The 22,653-nt window shown below is 39.6% G+C and overlaps 1 protein-coding gene across 4 annotated transcripts in view; it reads left to right on the forward strand.

Moving 5' to 3' along the window:
- Positions 1-22,653, forward strand: part of UNC13B (unc-13 homolog B) — a 231,715-nt gene that overhangs the window by 80,636 nt on the left and 128,426 nt on the right. For 3 of the 4 annotated variants that reach the window (XM_081237785.1, XM_081237787.1, XM_081237784.1), the window contains exon 7: positions 2,171-2,228. The exons of the other annotated variant lie outside the window; for it this stretch is intronic. In XM_081237785.1, the coding sequence (XP_081093911.1) occupies positions 2,171-2,228 (58 nt within the window). The remainder of the gene's footprint in view (positions 1-2,170; positions 2,229-22,653) is intronic. 4 annotated transcript variants of the gene reach the window in all.

Here is a 22,653-nt window from a genome sequence, read left to right on the forward strand (position 1 = left end):
AGTGGGGAAGCCTTGTCTTTTTCCTGACTATAAGGGGAATGCTTCATAAATCTTGAAGTATGATATTTGCTGTAGATTTTGATAGGTACCCTTTATCAGATTAAGGAAATTCTATTTTCTTTCTGATTTTCTAAGATATTTTGTCATGAAAAAGTAAGGGATTTTATCAAGATCTTTTCCGCATTGTTCGATCACATAGTTTTTCTCCTTTAGTCTGTTTGTGTGGTGAATTGCATGAATAGATTTTCAGATATTGAACTGTCCTTTCATTTAAAGTTCTTCTGGTCATGATACATGAAAATTTATATGCCAACATTCTTACATATATGTACATATTCACACAGAAATATGAAGACCTATTTATGATAAATGAATGTCATATGATTTGGTTTGGTAATCTAGGATTTTTGCATCTGTATTCATAAATGAGATTGGCCTATAATTTTCCTTACTTGTACTACTTTTATTTTCTTGTACATAGGTATTATGGACTTTTTTCCTTAGCTCTCTTAGTATTATTAATTAGGCTCTAGCTGGTCTTCAGCTTTCTGCTTTGGACCTGAAAGAGATTCATTAAATATGTCTGCTGGAAATATCTACTCTCATCTATTAAGTCTGAATTCTTCTAGTTTAATGCTTAAGGTTTTATGATTTCGTCACTGTTGTGCCTGTGTACTGCCTATAAAAATCACCATTATTTATAATAGTTATTATAACCAAGTCCCTTTGTTACTTTGGAGTGGGTTGTTTAGCCTTTAAGAAGATGTGAACTTTTTTATGATTGACAGTTTTACTAATACTATTATATTGTTTAAACTGTGCTTGACTTCTGATCCTTCCCCTAAAGGAAGTAGTAATAGCACTGTCTACCTCTGATATTTGTATTGTAGTTTATTTCTTGCAAAGTACTTTATATATAAAAGTATATTTATATACAAAAAGTGTTTTGTATTTTGTATCCAACCACTTGAAATGCCCTTCACCACTAACACTCATGTGTAAACCACCATCAACTTTCATCTGGATAATTGCAATAATTAGTCTTATTTCCCCTCTGTTTGCCTATAGTTCTTCTCACAGAGCAGCCAGAGTGATTTTTAAAGTATAATGAAGTCATATCCCTCTAGTGTTTAAAACTTTACCTACCTTCTCAATAGACTAGATTAAAATCTAAACTCTTTACCATGATTACAAACTCTGTTCCCCCAGTGCCTGGAACAAGGCCTTGCACATAATAGGCACTCAAGAAATATCTGTTGATTGAATGACTCCTTCAGTGTTAGAGAAGCTCTGTCTTGCCCAGAATCTTACAGTTTATTAATAAATGGCAGAGCCAGGATGAAAACTCATACTTGCAACTTACATTTGCAAGTTGCTAGACCAAGTTATGTTTTCCCAATCCTCCAATGGGCTCTGAACCAAGCCATTTTTTCTTCCAGACTCTGTGTGCCTGTGTTAATTTGTTTATACCTTTTTCTTTTTGTTTTGCCTTTCCAAATCTTGTCCATCTTCAAGACTTGAACTTAATTTGGCTCCCTTTTATAGAACTTTCTTTTTATGGCTTCAGTACTCTGTTTTTTGGTGGTGATAGTGGTGGGTTGTGTTGGGGAGGTTAGAGTATAACTGGGAAGGGGACACTAGTAAATACCAGATGTTGTATTACATGCTTACATAAGTAATTTCACTTCCTATGTGACCTTGTGAGGGAAGAAGCCTCATCTTTTTAAAGATGGAGAAAACTCAAGGCTCAGAGAGGTTTTCAGTTCCACCACCCAAATGGGGAAACCTATATATTATTTGAGTTTTCTAAGTCCTCTGAGCTTCTAAGGCTAAGCCTTCTACAGCTGCCTGGTAGAGCTGGAATGGTGCCCAGGTGCCCTTGGTCAGACAGCCCTCCTGCTATCCTGCTTTATCCTGTTGCATTGGGCCAGTGCCATATCTGATAATCTGGCCTGTATGTCAGGATCACACAGGGAAATCAGCAGCAGGATGATCTGTTTCTGTTTGATAAGAAATTTGACTCTAGTCAAACGCTAAACCTTTTTATAGATAGATATAGTTTTTTTGTTGTTGTTTTGTTTTGTTTTGTTTTTCTCCTTCTTCTTTACTTGGGCCTCTTACTATGTTTTTTTTTTGTTTTTTTTTGTTTTTTTATCCTTTCTGCCTCTAGTACTCTAGTCAAGAAGAAAGCCAGAGGAAACCATTGCCTACTGCTGCCGCCCAGTGTTGTAAGTGAGAAACTTGTCTTTGAATCTCTTCTTAATCACAACTTTCTGTCAGTTCTCCAAATGTGGCTTATTTTGAGTTGGGGAGGTTGGAGATGTGGTATGTATAAACAGGAGATATTCCAGAAATATACCTTATTCAGGCCCATACTGCCAATGGCTATCTGTCCTTTAGCTTTAAGAAGAGATCTTTTGGTTTTGTGTGGCTGTAGGTAGGGCAGTGGTACTCTTTTTTCTCCATTTGCCCGCTTTTACCCCTGGAGGAATGTTTTCTCCCATTCTGTCCCCATTTTTCTATTATTATCCTTTAAGGCTCAGTTTAAATGTTACCCCCTCTGGGAAATCTTCATGCTGTTTCCTCCTTCTCCACAGTCTAGCTTAGATCTTTCCTCTGCTTCCATAGTACCCTGTACGTACATCCATCGTATAACCTATCATATATTATAATCTATGTATATTTCTTTGACAAGAAAGCAAAATTTTTAAAGGTATAGAATCTTCCATTTGTATTCCTAGTATCTGGCTCAATACCTGATACATAGTGTAGTAAGCCTCAGTAAAGTCTGATAAACGATTAACTGAGTGAGAGAACTTGTCATTTCTACTGAGATTAACTTATCCAGACCACACAAATTCCTTCTTGAAATGAGCCGTGCATTGTTGGTATATTGGTATCTTCTCTGCTTCTCTCAGAACAGCTTGAAGAGATACCGAAGGACTGACTTGAAATCAGTTCTCTTTCACTTTTTCAACCTGTGGGGGTGGGTGTGCATATGTTGTGTTTCTTTTGTTTTGCTATAGTGTTTCTGAATCAGTGCCAAACTCTTAGCAACTGCAGGTTGATAGTGGTGGTGATAGTGGTAGTAGTTATTGTAGTAATACTAGTAATAATAAGAACCACAGCAGCTAACGTATTTTGAGGTTTTATGATATGCCAGATGCTGCTGTAAGCGCTAAAATATACTAACTTATTTAATCTTCACAACAACCCTAAGACATAGATTTTACTGTTTTCCTCATTTTTAAGATGAGGAAACTGAGATTGAGTTATTTGCCACAGATCACATAGGTAGTAAGTGGTGAAGTAAATATTCAGATATAGACAATCTGACTCTATAGCCTATGCATTGAACCACTATGTTATACTACTTCCTTCATATTGTTTCTGAAAAGGAAAACCTCCATTCATGGTTTATAAATCCATTGGTTGCCTTCCATTCTATTGGCTACTTACTTTCCTGATAAAAGTAAGACCACTGGCAGAGGTCAACACTTTTTCTTTATTTAAAGAAAACCTATTTTTCATATGACTTATTACTTTTGTTTTTGTCATTTAGGAACTAGGATTTATCAAATATTTAGGTTCATGGGAGACCACAAGTATCTGAATTGAAGACCAAGTTGTGAATTAAAGTCTAGGGCTTCCCTGGTGGCGCAGTGGTTGAGAGTCCGCCTGCCGATGCAGGGGACACGGGTTCGTGCCCCGGTCCGGGAAGATCCCACATGCCGCGGAGCCTGCGCGTCTGGAGCCTGTGCTCCTCAGCGGGAGAGGCCACAACAGTGAGAGGCCTGCATACCACACACAAAAAATAAATAAATAAAGTCTATAGGTCATTTCCAAAACTCATTGTAATGAGCTAATTTTGAGTTTTTAATCTTTTAAATCTTTTTCCAGGACTGCTAATGAGAAGTGAAATAGAACGATTGAGATTTCTCTTGCCATTCCTTCCTGGGTCCATTTGATGAAATGCAGTTCAAGTGATTAAAGAGCAAATGCCTAGAGGGCAGGAGGAAATAAGAGGCTATAATAATCAGCAACTTTATTAATTCTCTTACATTTTTTATATGTTTACCAGCTAATTTGTTTTTATATGCATAGACTGTTCCTGTCTTTTGACTACTCCCTAATATATATATATGGTTTTTTTTTACCATTTTTAAAATAGATCTTTATTGGACTACAATTGCTTCACAATACCATGTTAGCTTCTGTTGCACAACAAAGTGAATCAGCCATATGCATACACATGTCCCCATATGCCCTCTCCCTTGAGCCTCCCTCCCACCCTCCCTATCCCACCCCTCTAGGTGGTCAAAAAGCACCGAGCTGATCTCCTTGTGCAATGCAGCTGCTTCCCACTAGTTATCTATTTTACATTTGGTAGTGTATATATGTCAATGCTACTCTCTCACTTTGTCCCAGCTTCTCCTTCCCCACCGTGTCCTCAAGTCCGTTCTCTATGGCTGTGTCTTTATTACTGTCCTGCCCCTAGGTTCATCAGAACCATTTTTCAAAAAAGATCTTGCTGTGGTTTATGTCAAAGAGTGTTTTTCCTATGTTCTCCTCTAAAAGTTTTATACTGTCTGGTCTTACATTTAAGTCTTTAATCCATTTGGAGTTGATTTTTTTGTATGGTGTTAGGTAGTGTTCTAATTTCATTCTTTTACATGTAGCTGTCCAGTTTTCCCAGCACCAGTTATTGAAGAGGCTGTCTTTCCTCCATTGTATGTTCTTGCCTCCTTTGTTGTAAATTAGGTGCCCATTATGTGTGTGGGTTTATCTCTGGGCTTTCTATCCTGTTCCATTGATCTGTATTTCTGTTTTTGTGCCAGTACCATACTGTCTTGATTACTTTGTAGCTTTGTGGTATAGTTTGAAGTCGGGGAGCCTGATTCCTCCAACTCTGTTTTTCTTTCTCAAGATTGCTTTGGCTATTTGGGGTCTTTTATGTTTCCATACGAACTGTAAGATTTTTTGTTCTAATTCTGTGAAGAATGCCATTGGTAGTTTGATAGGGATTGCACTGAATCTGTAGATTGCTTTGGGTAGTATAGTCAGTTTCACAAGATTGATTCTTCCAATCAAAGACATGGTATATTTCTCCATCTGTTTATGTCATCTTTGATCTCTTTCATCTGTGTTTTATAGTTTTCTGAGTACAAGTCTTTTGCCTCCTTATGCAGGTTTATTCCTAGGTATTTTATTCTTTTTGTTGCAGTGGTAAATGGGAGTGTTTCCTTAATTTCTCTTTCTGATTTTTCGTTGTTGGTGTATAGGAATGTAAGAGATTTCTGTGCATTAATTTTGTATCCTGCAACCTTAGCAAATCCACTGATTAGTACTAGTAGTTTTCTGGTGGCATCTTTAGGATTTTCTATGTATAGTATCATGTCATTGGCAAATAGTGACAATTTTACTTCTTCTTTTCCAATTTGTATTCCTTTTCTTTCTTTTTCTTCTCTGATTGCTGTGGCTAGGACTTCCAAAACTATGTTGAATAATAGTAGTGAGAGTGAACATCCTTGTCTTGTTCCTGATCTTAGTGGAAATGCCTTCAGCTTTTCACCATTGAATATGATGCTTGCTGTGGGTTTGTCATAGTTGGCCTTTATTATGTTGAGGTAGGTTCCCTCTATGCCCATTTTCTGGAGAGTTTTTATCATAAATAGGTATTGAATTTTGTCAAAAGCTTTTTCTGAATCTATTGAGATGATCATATGGTTTTTATTCCTTAATTTGTTAATGTGGTATAGCACATTGATTGATTTGCATATATTGAAGAATCCTTGCATCCCTGGGATAAACCCCACTTGATCATGGTGTACGATCCTTTTAATGTGCTGTTGGATTCTGTTTACTAGTATTTTGTTCAGGATTTTTGCATCTATGTTCTTGTAAAAAAAATTCTGGTTTTAAGTGTAGGTTTAGATTGTTTATTTGAGATTTTTCTTGTTTCTTGAGGTGAGATTGAATTGCTATAAACTTCCCTCTTAGAACTGCTTTTGCTTGGTCTCATAGGTTTTGAGTCATCGTGTTTTCATTGTCATTTGTTTCTATGTATTTTTTAAATTTCTTCTTTGATTTCTTCAGTGATCTCTTGGCTATTTAGTAGGGCACTGTTTAGCCTCCATGTATTTGTGTTTTTTTCCTGTAATTGATTTCCAGTCTCATAACGTTGTGGTCAGAAAAGATGCTTGATACGATTTCAATTTTCTTAAATTTTCCAAGGCTTGATTTGTGACCCAAGATGTGATCTATCCTGGAGAATGTTCCATGTGTATTTGAGAAGAAAGTGTATTCTGACACTTTTGGGTGGAATGTTCTATAAATATCAGTTAAATCTGTCTGGTCTATTGTGTCATTTAAAGCCTGTTTTTCCTTATTTATTTTCTGTTTGGATGATCTGTCCATTGGTGTAAGTGGGGTGTTAAAGTCCCCTACTGTTATTGTGTTACTGTCGATTTCTCCTTTCATGGTTGTTAGCATTTGCCTTATGTATTGAGGTGCTCCTATGTTGGGTGCATAAACATTTATAATTGTTATATCTTCTTCTTGGATTGATCCTTTAATCATTATGTAGTGTCCCTCCTTATCTCTTGTAACAGTCTTTATTTTAAAGTCTATTTTATCTGATACGAGAATTGCTACTCCAGCATTTTTTGATTTTCATTTGCATGGAGTGTCTTTTTCCATCCCGTCACTTTCAGTCTGTATGTTTCCCTAGGTCTGAAGTGGGTCTCTTGTAGACAGCATATATATGGGTCTTGTTTTTGTTTCCATTCAGCCAGTCTGTGTCTTTTGGTTGGGGCATTTAATCCATTTACATTCAAGGTTATTATTGATATGTATGTTCCTATTACCATTTTCTTAATTGTTTTGGGTTTGTTTTTGTAGGTCTTTTTCTTCTCTTGTGTTTCCTGCTTAGAGAAGTTTCTTTAGCATTTGTTGTAAAGCTGGTTTGGTGGTGCTGAATTCTCTTAGCTTTTGTTTGTGTGAAAAGCTTTTGACTTCTCCATCGAATCTGAATGAGATCCTTGCTGGGTAGAGTAATCTTGGTTGTAGGTTTTTCCCTTTCAGCACTTTAAATATATCCTGCCACTCCCTTCTGGCCTACAGAGTTTCCACTGAAAAATCAGCTGATAACCTTATAGGGATTCCTTTGTACGTTATTTTTTGTTTTTCCCTTGCTGCTTTTAATATTTTTTCTTTGAATTTAATTTTTGTTTGTTTGATTAATATGTGTCTTGGTGTGTTTTTCCTAGGGTTTATCCTGTATGGGACTCTCTGTGCTTCCTGGACTTGGGTGACTATTTCCTTTCCCATGTTAGGGAAGTTTTCCACTATAATGTCTTCAAATATTTTCTCAGACCCTTTCTTTTTCTCTTCTTCTTCTGGGACTCCTATAATTCAAATGTTGGTGCGTTTAGTGTTGTCCCAGAGGTCTCTGAGATTGTCTTCAGTTCTTTTCATTCTTTTTTCTTTCTTCTGCTCCTTGGCAGTTATTTCCACCATTTTGTCTTCCAGCTCACTTATTTGTTCTTCTGCCTCCGTTATTCTGTTATTGATTCCTTCTAGGGTATTTTTCATTTCAGCTATTGTGTTGTTCATCTGTTTGTTTGTTCTTTAGTTCTTCTAGATCTTTGTTAAACATTTCTTGTATTTTCTCAGTCTGTGCTTCCATTCTTTTTCCAAGATTCTGGATCATCTTTACTATCATTACTCTGAATTCTTTTTCAGGTAGATTGCCTATTTCCTCTTCATTTATTTGGTCTTGTAGGTTTTTACCTTGCTCTTTCATTTGTGACATTTTTTTTTGTCTCTCTTTTTTTTTTTTTTTTTTTTTTTATGAGGGGATTGTGTTCCTGTTTTACTGGTTGTTTGGCCTGAGGCTTCCAACACTGGAGTTTGTAGGCTGTTGGGTAGAGCTGGGTCTTGGTGCTGAGATGAGGAACTCTGTGAGACCTCACTCTGATGAATATTCCCTGGGGTCTGAGGTTCTCTGTTAGTCCAGTGGTTCGGACTTGGAGCTCCCACCGCAGGAATTTCTGCCTGGCCCTGAGCTGGCAAAAAAAAAAAAAAGAGAACAATAACAAAGTAAAAAATAAAATTAGACTAGGAAACTAACAGATATGTTAGAAAGAATGTAAAAATAAAAATATAGATGAATCAACAGCGGAAGGTACATCAGTACCACAATAGTAAAAAAGAGGAGGAGGGAAAAGAAAAAAAAAAGGGGTTGTGGGGGAAGGCCTTGGCTGTGGAGGGTGGGGCCTAAGCAAGGGCGAGGTTTGGGTTGGGGGTGGGGCCAATGCTCAGGACTCACAGGGTTGGAAAAGGTCCTGGGGGCTGTGTCAGGTGGGGCTTAGGTTCAAGGAATAGTAGGGGCCCAGGTGTGCCCCCACCCCTCCTCTCAGGGCAGGGGACCTCACCTGGGAGCCCAGCAGGCTTCCTGGGCTCGAGTGGGTGGGGCAAACGCCCTCCTCTCTCGCCACTCCAGTCTGGGGTCTGGGAGGGCCCCTCCTGCCTGCCTCTCCTGATCTCCCTGGCCTCCCTCCTATGCCCAGAAAGACCCACACAGCCTGGAGGGGGCTTGGAGGGCAGGGGATTGCCCTGGGAGCTCAGTAGGCTCCCTGGGCCTGAGTGGGCGGGGCAGTCGCCCTCCTCTCCTCTTCCGCTCCTCCGGGATGGCCCCTCCCGCCTACCTCTCCTAGTCTCCCCTTGGCCTCCTTCCTGTACCTCCAGGACCCACGTGGCCTGGATGGGGCTTGGGGGGAAGCAGCTTGGGAACTCAGCAGGCTCCGTGGCCTGAGTGAGCCGAGCTCCCTCCCACCTGCCTCTCCTGATCTCCCTGGCCTCAGGGGCACCGATCTTGTCTGCCCTCCACTTCTCCTCTCCCCTTGATCCCCCTACGTCCAACCGGCTCACTCTGGGGTTCCTCCCGTCTCCTTGGGGGTCAGAGTCCCCCACCAGATGCCGGCAGGCACCGTAGTTGTGGGGAGACGCTCTCTAATATATTTTTTTGAAAAATTTAAAATTGTAAGTTTAAAAAGGAAAGTGGCATTTACCCTTTACTAGATTCAGTAATTAACATCTTGCCACATTTGCTTCTCTTCCTCCCTACCACTCTTTCCCATTTCTGTCCCCCTATATACATATGTAAAAATACACATGTGTATTTTCGGAATCATTTGAATATAAGCTTTAGACTTTATGACACATCAGCATGTGTCTCCTAAGAGATAGAACAGTCTATATAACTAAAATACCATTATCAGAATCAAGAAATTTAACATTGCTACAATAGTATCTAATATACAGTTCATATTCAGAATTCCACAGTTGTCCCCCATGTATTTTTATAGCCATCCTCCCCCACCAGTGTATGATCTAATCAAGAATCACACATTTTTATTTTGTGTCCTGAATCTTTAACTCCTTTAATTAAAAAAAAAACTTGCCTTTTTAGTCATTTATGACACTTTTTTTTTCAATCAGAAAAATATTTTATTCTAATTATAATGTCTACTGCAGATGGCAGGGTACACTAGTATGGGTTTCTGGGAAGCCATTTAGCAATACATACCAAGAGCCTTTAAAAATTCATGACCTTTGTTTCAACAGTTGAATTTCTGGAAATTTGTCCTAAATAATCAGGAAACAGACAAGGATTTGTATAGAAAGATGTTCATTGCAAAATTATTTAAATAGCAAAATTTGAAAATGACTTAATAGTTAAACAACAGTAAATGATAATAGTCATAAGATTTGAATATGCTTTGAATAATGTATTGGGGAAATTTTCATGAAACTTAAGTTTCATGAAAATGAAACTTTTAAGTTAAGAAGTATACAAAACTCTTACCCTCTGTATATGTGTATGTGTATATGTATATACATATGTACATATGTAACTTAAGAGTTTTTGCATACCCCTAAAATTCATATGTTGAAGCTCTAGCCCCCAGTATTTGGAGATAGGGCCTGTGAGGAGATGATAAAGGTCAAATGAGATCATAAGAATGAGGCTCTAATCTGATAGGACTGATACCCTTTTAAGAAAAGGAAGAGACAGCAGAGCTTTCTGTGTGAGGACATAGCAAGAAGGTGGCCATCTGCAAGCCAGAAAGAGAACTTTCATCAGGAAGCAAATCAGCCGGCACCGTGACCTTGGACTTCCTAGCCTTTAAACTTGTGGGATACAAATTTCTGTTGTTTAAACCACCTAGTCTGTGGTATTTTGTTATGGCAGCTGAGCAGACTAGTACAGATTTTGGTGCTGAGAGGTGGGGTGCTGCTGTAACAAATAACCTAAAAATGTGACAGTGGTTTTGGAAGTTTGGGTAATGGGCAAAAAGGCTGGAAGGATTCTGAGGTGCATGCTAGAAAGAGCCAAGGTTGCTATGAAGGGACTCTTGGCAGAAATATGGATATTAAAGGCTGTTCTGGAGAAGTGTCAGATGGAAATGAGGAACGGTTTATTGGAAACTGGAGGAAAGGTGATCCTTGTTATAAAGTGGCAGTGAACTTGGCTGAATTGTTCGAGTGTTTTGTGAAAGGTAGAGTTTATAAGTGATCAAATTGGGTGTTTAGCAGAGGAGATTTCTAAGCTAAGCAATGAAGGTGTGGCTTGGGTCCTCCTTACTGCTTGTAATAAAATGCAAGAGTAGAGGGTTGAATTGAAGAAGGAATTGTTAAGTAAAAAGGAACCAGAACTTGGAGATTTGGAAATTCTTAGCCTATCCTTAGCCTATATATTGTGAAAAATGAGAAATCTTGTTCTGAAGAAAACACTAAAGAGATCATGGGTGTGACTCATGGACTAAACCAGCCATCAGCAGAAGCCAGGAATAGAGATGGAATTATACCAGCAGAGACATTGCCAGTTTCAACTAAAGGGGACAGAGAAAGAGGGATGGAATGAAGGAAGACTGTTGGATTTCTTGGATTCTACAAGACTAGATCATAGAGTTATTTGACTGTAAACGTGTGCTATTCTTTTTTTTTTTAATGGTTTGCTGTTTTTTTTGTTTATTTATTTTTTGTTTTATTTTTGGTTGTATTGGGTCTTCATTGCTGCGCGTGGGCTTTCTCTAGTTGCAGGGAGCGGGGACTACTCTTCGTTGCGGTGCGCGGGCTTCTCATGGCGGTGGCTTCTCTTGTTGCAGAGCACGGGCTCTAGGCACACAGGCTCAGTAGTTGTGGCACATGGGCTCAGTAGTTGTGACCCGCGGGCTCTAGAGCGCAGGCTCAGTAGTTGTGGCGCATGGGCTTAGTTGCTCCGCGGCATGTGGGATCTTCCTGGACCAGGGCTCGAACCCGTGTTGCCTGCATTGGCAGGTGGATTCTTAAGCACTGCACCACCAGGGAAGCCCACGTGTGCTATTCTTGAGGAAAGGCAAGAGCGACCCGGAAGGTGATTTGGAGAATATCAGGGCTGCCAGTCTTAGCACAGGCCCAAGGGACAGAGATGTTTCCTTTTGTTTCAGAGGATGGCCACCACAGAGAGCTATGGGAACCAGGGCCACTTTGTAGAGCTGAGTGAGTGACAGTGCCACCCAGTGGAAGGTGTGTCATTGAACCGAAGAGAATTGTTCTCTAGCCTTAAGATCTAATGGAATTTGCCTTGCTAGGTTTTGGACTTGCTTGGGACCTGTCACTTCTTTCCTATTTCTCCCTTGTGGAGTGGGATTATCTTTCTGTCCCACCATTGTATTTTGGAAGCAGATGTTTGGTTTCACAGGTTCACAGCTGGAGAGGAATTTTGCCTCAGGATGAATCATAACTGGATTCTTACTCATATATAATTTAGTTGATATTTAAATGAGTTTTTGGACTTTAGAGTTGATGCTGGAATGAGTTAAGACTTCTGGGGCTCGGGCTTCCCTGGTGGCGCCGTGGTTGAGAGTCCGCCTGCCGATGCAGGGGACGCGGGTTCGTGCCCCTGTCCGGGAAGATCCCACATGCCGCGGAGCGGCTAGGCCCGTGAGCCACGGCCGCTGAGCCTGCACGTCCGGAGCCTGTGCTGCGCAATGGGAGAGGCCACAGCAGGGAGAGGCCCGCGTACCGCAAAAAAAAAAAAAAAAAAAAAAGTGAATCAGCATCTGGCAAGGACTTGATGAGATGAGTACCCACATATTCTGCCAAGGTGTGAAATTAGTACAACCTTTCTAACTCAGTAATTTCACTTCTAGGAACTATTCAGGGAAAATAACTTGAGATGCAAAGGGACATTTATAAATAGGTTTTAATTATAATGGAGAAAAATTGCAAAATTAATAGAGGAATGGTTAATTGTGGCATTTCCATATAATGGAATAATATGTTTTTAAGTAATTTTTTAAGATACAGAAAACAATTATGTGAATAAGTTTTTAAAAATGAGTAACCTAAACTGATTAAGTAGTAGGATCCCAATTATCTAAAAAATAAATTATATACTCATAGGCATAGGAACAAAACCTAGGAAATTTTTTTTTTTTTTTTTGCGGTACGCAGGCCTCTCATTGTTGTGGCCTCTCCCGTTGCAGAGCACAGGCTCCGGACGCGCAGGCTCAGCGGCCATGGCTCATGGGCCCAGCCGCTCTGCGGCAGGCATGTGGTATCTTCCCGGACCGGGGCACGAACCCGTGTCCCCTGCATCGGCAGGCGGACTCTCAACCACTGCGCCACCAAGGAAGCCTGGAAATATTTTTAATAGTGGGTCTCGGTGGTAGGATTGTGGGTAAATTTTTTTTTCTTTATACTTTTTTGTACTTTCTAAATTTTCTCCAAATGCATTTATTTTATGATAATTTAAAAAGTAACAAATATTTATTAAAAAAATGATCCCAGGCCTGACAATATAGAGGCAGGTCATTGTAGATTTAGTTTTTTAGTTTGGATTTGAGATTTAATTGAATGATGGTTGGTTGTTGAGGTTGACACAGTTTTTAGTTCAACAGTACTAGTGATTCCTTCATTGAGAGTTCTAAGTAGCTCTTAAAGTTGTGTCTCTTCTGTTAGTAATATCCCTAAGGTCTGTCCTAATAAATTACTATGGCTGAAATAAGTTTTGGGGCCTGTTTTTTCATTTGTAAAATGACCTTTAAGCAAGCTTGACATTTTGATTGAGATACAGCCCATCATTGATGTTTCAAAGAGATTTCTCCAATTGTCTGTGAAAGGTTTGCTTCACTGCTTTTGTTACAATATTGCCTATTAATAGTGCTGTGTCAGATCATAAACCAAAATTTCCTGAGTATGAATCAGTCTTTTAAATTAGTAAAGTAGGGCATAACTCAACATATTGTTTAAAATTTTTCTTAAAAAATGCATCAGTTCGGGCTTCCCTGGTGGTGCAGTGGTTGAGAGTCCACCTGCCGATGCAGGGGACGCCGGTTCATGCCCGGTCCGGGAAGATCCCACATGCCGCGGAACGGCTGGGCCCGTGAGCCATGGCTGCTGAGCCTGCGCATCCGGAGCCTGTGCTCTGCAACGGGAGAGGCCACAACAGTGAGAGGCCCGCATACCGCAAACAAACAAACAAACAAACAAACAAACAAAAAATGCATCAGTTCAGAACAGTTGGATGTTAGTCATATGCATGAATAACAGTGACCAAACATTCAGAAGCATTGTCAGTAATACAGTTTGCCTACCTTGTTATGATATCTTATTTGACCACCACTAACTTCAAAAGGATTTCTTTTACCAACATGCCCAGAAGAGACATGTTTATGTAAAATGTCTTGCCCTTTTTTCCTTTTCAACTCTTAGTGTTATATATCCTGGTGATCCATTGTGCTGATATTATTGATCCTAGGGAAGCATGAGGTGTTAGTGCTTCCCACTACTCTTAATCCATCAGGCCTGACATGCTGTATCCCTAGTCTGCACTACTCAAATATTCCTCTTATGTCATATTATTCTTGGTCTCCATCTAAAACTGTCCACTGCCATGCTATGACTTGTCTTATTTTTAATATTCTACCTGTTTGGGGAGGCAGAGAAATAGGCCATTCTATATGTATACCAGATATTCCTCACCTGAAAGATTAGATTACTGCCTGCTCTGCAGATGATGGTGTAATTCCCCTGCTAGAATCAACCAAATACAAAACTCTGGGCAGGTACAGCCAATGCTGCTATTAGTTCCATTTCTCTCCCTACCTCAAACAAGACTAGATTTATGCTTGTGGGGTATTCTAGTTGCCTCTCAATGAGGAACAGGACTTGTTTTCCTAGTCAGGTGATGGTGAACTCTAGCAGAACATGAAATTTTTTAAAAATTAATTTATTTGTTTTTATTTTTGGCTGTGTTGGGTCTTCGTTGTTGCACATGAGCCAAGCAGGGTTTGCTCTTTGTTGTGATGTGCAGGCTTCTCATTATCGTGGTTTCTCTTGTTGCAGAGCACGGGCTCTAGAGCATGGTCTCTAGAGTGCAGGCTCAGTAGTTGTGGCACATGGGCTTAGCTGCTCCACAGCATGTGGGATCTTCCCAGACCAGGGCTCGAACCCATGTCCCCTGCATTGGCAGGTGGATTCTTAACCACTGCACCACCAGGGAAGCCCAGAACATGAAATTTTATCCACCTCTTTCTGGTGGGTCCATGCCGGAAGGAGTGGACCCAATTGGCAAATACTCACTGTGTCAAGGCATGATCGTGTACAGCAAACTATGGGACTGTCTGTCACTCTAGCACTTTACCAACTTGAGAGGACCTGACACTTGGGACCATCAGACCTAACTATCTTGCACAGCTCCAGATAAAAAGGAAGCTTGGCTGGTACCAGATCCTGTGGTCTGTTCTTTAGCAATTTGTTTTCTGTATTACTTATTTTCCAGATGACAGTAGCCACCATGCTGATAGCCCCTGCCTATCAAGAGATCCCTCTGTTAGAGAACTTAGTGACCTCACAGTCACCACTAGTATTAGCTTTCAAGAGCATGTAGTAGGTAAATCTTTCCTGAAGGGATAAAGAATCCCTTACCATAACTTTTGAAGGGACAGAACCCAGCCTATCCTCTATATCCTTTTGCAGTGTCATGTTGCTGTTCCATGGCAGGCCACTTCAAGACGTTAGCACAAATGGTATCGATCAGGGGTCCCCAACCCCCGGGCCACGGACCGGTTAGGAACTGGGCTGCACAGCAGGAGGTGAGCAGTGGTTGAGCAAGCGGAGCTTCACCTGTATTTATAGCCGCTCCCCATCGCTCACGTTACTGCCTGAGCTTCGCCTCCTGTCAGATCAGTGGCAGCATTAGAGTCTCATAGGAGCTCAAACCCTGCTGCGAACTGCACATGTGAGGGATCTAGATTGCGCACTCCTTGTGAGAATCTAATGCCTGATGATCTGAGGTGGAGCTGAGGCAGTGATGCTAGTGCTGGGGAGTGGCTGCAAATACAGATTATCATTAGCAGAGAGGTTTGACTGCACAGAGACCATAATAAATCAATTGCTTGCAGACTCATATCAAAACCCTATCAGTGAGTGGCAAGTGAAAACAAGCTCAGGGCTCCCACTGATTCTGCATTATGGTGAGTTGTATAATTACTTCATTATATATTACAATGTAATAATAATAGAAATAAAGTGTGCAATAAATGTAATGTGCTTGAATCATCCCAAAACCATCATCCCCCCACTGGTCTGTGGAAAAATTGTCTTCCACGAAACTGGTCCCTGGCCAAAAAGGTTGGGGGCCACTGGTACAGATGATCTTATTTGCAAAACAGAAATAGAGACACAGAGAGAACAAACGTATGGATAAACAAACGTATGGATACCAAGGGGGGTGGGTAGGATGAATTGGGAGATTGGGATCGACATATATACACTGCTGATACTATGTATAAAATAAATAGCTAATGAGAACCTACCATATAGCTCAGGGAACTCTAATCAATGCTCTGTGATGACCTAAATGGGAAGGAAACCCAAAAAAGAGGGGGGATATATGTATACCTATAGCTGATCACTTTGCTGTACAGTAGAAACTAAAACAACATTATAAAGCAACTATACTCCAATAAAAATAAATTTTAAAAAAGACATTAGCATGGTCTGCTAGAACTTCTTTTTTTAATTATTAAAATTTTTACTTTATTTATTGAATTATAATTAACGTACAATATTATATTAGTTTCAGGTGTATAACATAGTGATTCGGTATTTTTATACATTATGAAATGATGACCACAATAAGTCTAGTTACCATCTGTCACCATACAAAGTTGTTATAATATTATTGACTATATTCCCTATGCTGTGTATTACATCCCTGTGACTTACTTATCTTATAGCTGGAATTTTGTACCTCTTAATCCCCTTCACCTATTTCATCTATCTCCCTACCCTCTTCCCCTCTGGCAACAACCAGATTGTTGTCTGTATCTATGAGTCTGTTTTTGCTTTGTTTGTTCATTTGTTTTGTTTTTTAGATTCCACATATAAGTGAAATCATATGGTATTTGTTTTTCTTTGTCTGACTTACTTCATTTAGCATCATGCCCTCCAGGTCCACCTGCATTGCTGCAAATGGCTAGATTTCATTCTTTTTAATGGCTGAGTAATGTTCCATTGTGTGCATATATGTGTATAAATATATACACACCATATATATGTGTATACACACACATACCCCCCACATCTTCTTTAACCATTTGTCAATGCACACTTAGGTTGCTTCCATATTTTGGCAATTGTAAATAATGCTGCCGTAAACATGGTGAATTAGTGTTTTTGTTTTCTTTGGATAAATACCCAGAAGTGGAGTTGTTAGATATTTGGTAGTTCTATTTTTAGATTTTGGGGGAACATTGGTAGTTCTCTTTTTAGATTTTTTTGGGAACTGTTTTCCATGGTGACTGCACCAATTTACATTCCCACCAACAGTGCACGATGGTTCTCTTTTCTCCACATTCTCACCAACACTTGTTTCTTATCTTTTTGATAATAGCCATTATGACAGGTGTGAGATGGTATCTCACTGTGGTTTTGCTTTACATTTTCCTGATGATTAGTGATGCTGAGCATCTTTTCATGTGCCTGTTGGCCATCTGTATGTCTTCTCTGGAAAAATGTCTGCCCATTTTTAAATCAAGTTGTTTGTTTTTCTGATATTGAGTTGTTAGGATTTCTATTAGCTTTCTAAGCCATGCCCTGCACTGAAATTGAGGTATAGGTGCCCAAGATAGTCCTGGGAGACCAGAGAAATGATTAAACTCAATCCTGTACCTCAGTCTCCTCTGGGACATTGCCACCCTGCATTTAAATACAAATTCATCCACTCCTCAAAACCATAATATAATACTTATGCTATTCATAAGTTCAAGGCTTTATAAGTGGGCTGTTTAGTCCCTACACCAGCTGACCTTTAGCTCTATCCATTGCAGTGTTACCTCATAAAAGAAATATTTTAACTCTATAACTTTCACAGTCGTTTTGTCATAATGTGAATTTCAATATATATCATGGATTTTGAGGGTTCTGTTTATTGCCCTCTAGGTTAAAATTCTGCTTTCTCAAGTCAGCGGTGATTAAAAGTTGCAGAATATATTGGTTTCCTTGTTAGTTATGAATTCTTGGTAGCCACTTTACATGGTATTGGAAAAAGCAGCACAGAGAGATTCTTTTCAGATCTCCCAACCAGTTGTCTTTTTCTGCATCACTTATTTCTAGGAAGTGGGTGAACTGGGGTTAAAACTTCCGTTTGACTCTAAGGTCCATGTTCTTTCCACCTTACAACCCCTTGATGGCAAAAATCTCATGGGACCTTTTGGGTTAGCCAAAAAGTTCATTTGTTTTTTTTCCATAAGATGGCTCTAGTAGTGCTTAGCTGTCTTTAACTTCTTTCAAAACAATTTTGTTAGATCGTATTGTGACAGCTGTCATATAAGCGTGCATTTAAAAAAAAACATCAAAATTGGTGAATTTTTGTGTAGCCATTTTAATATTGAAGATGGAAGAAAAGATTTTCGGCATGTTATGCTTTATTATTTCAAGAAAGGTAAACACGCAACTGAAATGCAAAAAAAAAGATTTGTTCAGTGTATGGAGAAGGTGCTGTGACTGCTCAAACCTGCCAAAAGTGGTTTGCGAAGTTTGATGCTTGAGATTTCTCTCTGGACAATGCTCCATAGTCAGATAGACCAGTTGAAGTTGATAGCGATCAAATCGAGACATTAATTGACAACAATCAGTGTTATACCACGCGGGAGATAGTGGACACACTCAAAATATCCAAATCAAGCATTGAAAATCATTTGCACCAGCTTGATTATGTTAATCGCTTGGATATTTGGGTTCTACGTAAGTTAGGCGAAAAAAACCTTCCTGACGTATTTCCTCATGCGAATCTCTACTTAAATGTAATGAAAACGTTCCGTTTTGAAAACAAATTGTGATGGGTGATGAAAAGTGGATACCGTACAATAATATGGAACAGAAGAGATTGTGGGGCAAGAGAAATGAGCCACCACCAACCACACCAAAGGCTGGTCTTCATCCAAAGAAGGTGATGTTGTATATATGGTGGGATTGGAAGGGAGTCTTCTATTATGAGCTCCTTCCGGAAAACCAAACAATTAATTCCAGCAGGTACTGCTCCCAATTAGACCAACTGAAAGCGGCATCCGACAAAAAGTGTCCAGAACTAGTCAACAGAAAACACGTAATCTTCCATCAGGACGACGCAAGACCACGTGGTTCTTTGATGACCAGGCAAAAACTGTTACAGCTTGGCTGGGAGTTTCTGATTCATCCACCATATTCACCAGACCTTGCACCTTTGGATTTCCATTTACTTAAGTCTTTACAAAATTCTCTTAGTGGAAAAAATTTCAATTCCCTGGAAGATTGTAAAAGGCACCTAGAACTGTTCTTTGCTCAAAAAGATAAAAAGTTTTGGGAAGATGGAATTATAAGGTTGCCTGAAAAATGGCAGAAGGTAGTGGAATAAAAGGGTGAATAGGGCTTCCCTGGTGGCGCAGTGGTTGAGAGTCCGCCTGACGATTCAGGGGAAACGGGTTCGTGCCCTGGTCTGGGAAGATCCCACATGCCGCAGAGAAGCTGGGCCTGTGAGCCATGGCCGCTGAGCTTGCACGTCCGGAGCCTGTGCTCCGCAACGGGAGAGGCCACAACAGTGAGAAGCCCGAGTACCGCAAAAAAAAAAAAAAAAAAAAAAAAAAAAAAAAGGGTGAATATGTTGTTCAATAAAGTTCTTTGTGAAAATGAAAAATTTATCTTTTATTTTTACTTATAAACCAAAGGAATTTTTGGCCAACCCAATATTTTGCTGTTCAGAAACACATTGCTACTGCCTTTTTATTTTTTAATTAATTAATTAATTAATTAAAATTTATTTTTTGTCTGTGTTGGGTCTTCGTTGCTGCGCGTGGGCTTTCTCTAGTTGTGGCATGCAGGGGCTACTTTTCCTTGAGGTGTGCAGGCTTCTCATTGCAGTGGCTTCTCTTTTTTTTTAATTTTTTTATTTTTTTAAACATCTTTATTGGAGGATAATTGCTTCACAATGGTGTGTTAGTTTCTGCTTTATAACAAAGTGAATCAGCTATACATATACATATATCCCCATATCCCTTCTATCTTACGTCTCCCTCCCTCCCACCCTCCCTATCCTACCCCTCTGGGTGGTCACAAAGCACCGAGCTGATCTCCCTGTGCTATGCAGCTGCTTCCCACTAGCTATCGGTTTTACATTTGGTAGTGTATATATGTACATGCCACGGTGGCTTCTCTTGTTGCAGAGCACGGGCTCTAGGTGCACGGGCTTCAGCAGCTGTGGCTTGCGGGCTCTAGAGTGCAGGCTCAGTAGTTGTGGCACAAGGGCTTAGTTGTTCCGTGGTGTGTGGGATCTTCCTGGACCAGGGGTCAAACCCTGTCCCCTGCATTGTCAAGCGGATTCTTAACCACTGCGCCACCAGGGAAGTCCCTGCCTTTTTATTTTAAAATTAATTCATTTATTGAATAGATAATATGTATACTGGTACCAAAAATTTTAATGTTAAAAGGAATACAGAAAAAGGTGTCCCTCCCATTCCCGTACCCAGCCGTTTGGACCCTCTCCTCACAGTCGTCATTAGCAGTTTCTTATGAGTCATTTGAGAGGTTTTACACTTGTCTAAACATACATATATACATGAGAGATATCTTTTGATTATTCTTTCCATCCTTTGAATTTGTCTTGCGTACCATTTACTACAATAAAATTTTCATAGCTGACTATATTTGAGATTTGAATACTTCTTGATCAGTGACCCTTTTGGATTCTTACTATGTTTTAAGAATTTATTGAAACCATAGGGAAATAGATGGCTTACTTTCTGGGTTGCTTTCCAGGGCAAAAGTCTGTTTCCCTGAAATCCTGGCCTTGAATACAATAGGCATATTTCCTCTGTCCTCATTCACCCTCCTAGAATGACTTTCACACATTTGTTACTGGGTTAAGAACTTCGTGCAGTTTATTTTCACAGAATGTGTTAGTTTCCTCACTGAGTTTGAATTCTTGGTAGTCACTTTGCATGGTATTGTGAATAATTTTTTTCCAGCATACTAAATCAGTGCCTTTTATTTTAAACTTAAAAAAAGAGAAACACAACATTTTCACTACAAAAACCTTAAAATGATTCATAAATGTATAATAGAGAAAATGAAAAATTTCTCTGTAATACCTCCTGTCCAATCTACTATGAGATAACTACTTTTCACAGTTTAGTGTGTACTCTTCCAACATTTTAATTTTTTAAAAGTTAAAATTTTAATTATGCATTTTTTGAATATGTGAAAGAATACATGTAATATATATAAGTTTTGGAGCATAATAATGGAACTACTACCCATGAGCCCATCACCCATTATTTTCTAATAGAGTTTAGTAATGTACTCTAAACCTTCTTAGACTTTCCATTGCTCCCCGAGTGACAGGATTTTTTTTTCTCCACAAGCCTGGTGAATTGCAGGAGGTAGGGACATGGTCTTCTGTTTCTTTTGGAATCTGCACAGCTATTAGTCTCACTCTCTGATGTGTTAGATACCAGAATGAAGCCTGGTTGTTTGTGTCTGAGAGACTTCATCCTACCTGGATTTTAGGGGAAAACAATTTGGCCTTTCTGGGGAAAAAATGGAAAACAGTTATTATTGAAAAAGAGTGTAATTTGCAGTATTTGCTGGAAGATAGCATTCTTTTTTTGGAGGGTTGGAAGTTTATTTTCTCCAGAGCTTGTAGATTCCTAGGATCCCTCTGTATTTAAGGCTGCTACACTCATATTCTGGTAACTGAGGTGTGAGCTCGACAATAGCTAAAGCTTTGTCAGCAATATTGTAAGGTAATTTATAAGCATGAGAGTGCCCATGTTTATCCTTAGTAGAAATGAAGACTTTTTAGCAGATGCCAGACAGAAAGAGAATTGTCATATTTTCCTTAATTTCTCTTGTGAAGCTTTGAGACTCCAGACAAGCTTTACAGAAAAGAAGTCCAAAGCTCCTAAGTACAAGTTTATCCATCACATCTTTTTGTTTCTTCCTTCCTAAAGGTTTCTCTCTTTTCTTGGAGTATTCTTGTTCTTACTGAGTAGATACATAGACCAGAGAGTATATTTGTGGGGTCCAAGGAAGAATTAATGGGAGGATGCAAAAAATCGGGAGACCTGGCTCATAAACTAGACACAGGTGAGAAGAGGACAAATACACAAATGCAGCACCTTGAATGTTACTTAACTAATGACCTTCAGCGGGTGCATAGTAATAACCTGGAAAGAGAGAGTATAGTGCTGAGGTGGCACGGAATAAGCAAATAGTAAAGAATGGCATAAGTGTGTTCAAAAAGGCTTTCCAAGGAGATGAGTTTAGAGATGACTTTTAAGGAGCTAATTGAGATGTACTGATTGAAAGGAAAGCTTGTTCGTAGTAGGATAAATGAAAAGTATGGGGAAGGGATTTTTAAAAATGCCAAATTATATGCTGAGCATATTGGCTTGGAGGGAGTGGAGTGATGTCAAAGTTGTACTTGCTAATCTGCAGAAGGGACTGAGTCCCTCTGCTGTACACAGTTTTCTTCAAAGAGTGAAGATATTCACGGCTGGCCCAGTTTGTCAGATTCACTCTTTCGGGAGCCTTTACTTTTATTTCAGATACCTAGTGTCCTTGTCACATAGCATCCTCTCTCCTTTTAAATCTGCTGTAGGACTGAAAGTCTTGTGCCACTTAAAATTTTTGTGGCTGTGACTAAAGACCTATTTCTGTGAACACTGGAAGCAGAAGAGCAAGCTTTAGGTCACTGATTACTTTCACTTATTTATCAAGGACTACATGCCCTGAAGGAAAGTAGGATTGCATGGCCAGCTGGCCTCTGTCCTGCAGATTCTCCCACCTCATCACTTTCTTCTGTACCCCTTCTCATTTCTCAGATCCCAGAAGACAGAGGTCTAGCTCATATTCATTCTTCGCCATTTTTCTTCCACTATTTACCACTTTTATCTGAGTCTCCTATTCTGGCTCTTGTTAAAGCATCCTAATCATTCTGGTGTTCCCTAGAGAACTGATTCTTGATTACCTCAAACCTCAAACTGATTCCTCCTGTCCCACTTTATTATTATTATTACCTCAAACCTCCTGTCCCACTTTATTATTATTCCTCCTGTCCCACTTTAT

This window comes from Mesoplodon bidens (assembly GCF_964165515.1).
Source record: "Mesoplodon bidens genome assembly, chromosome: 6".
Taxonomy (NCBI): domain Eukaryota; kingdom Metazoa; phylum Chordata; class Mammalia; order Artiodactyla; family Ziphiidae; genus Mesoplodon; species Mesoplodon bidens.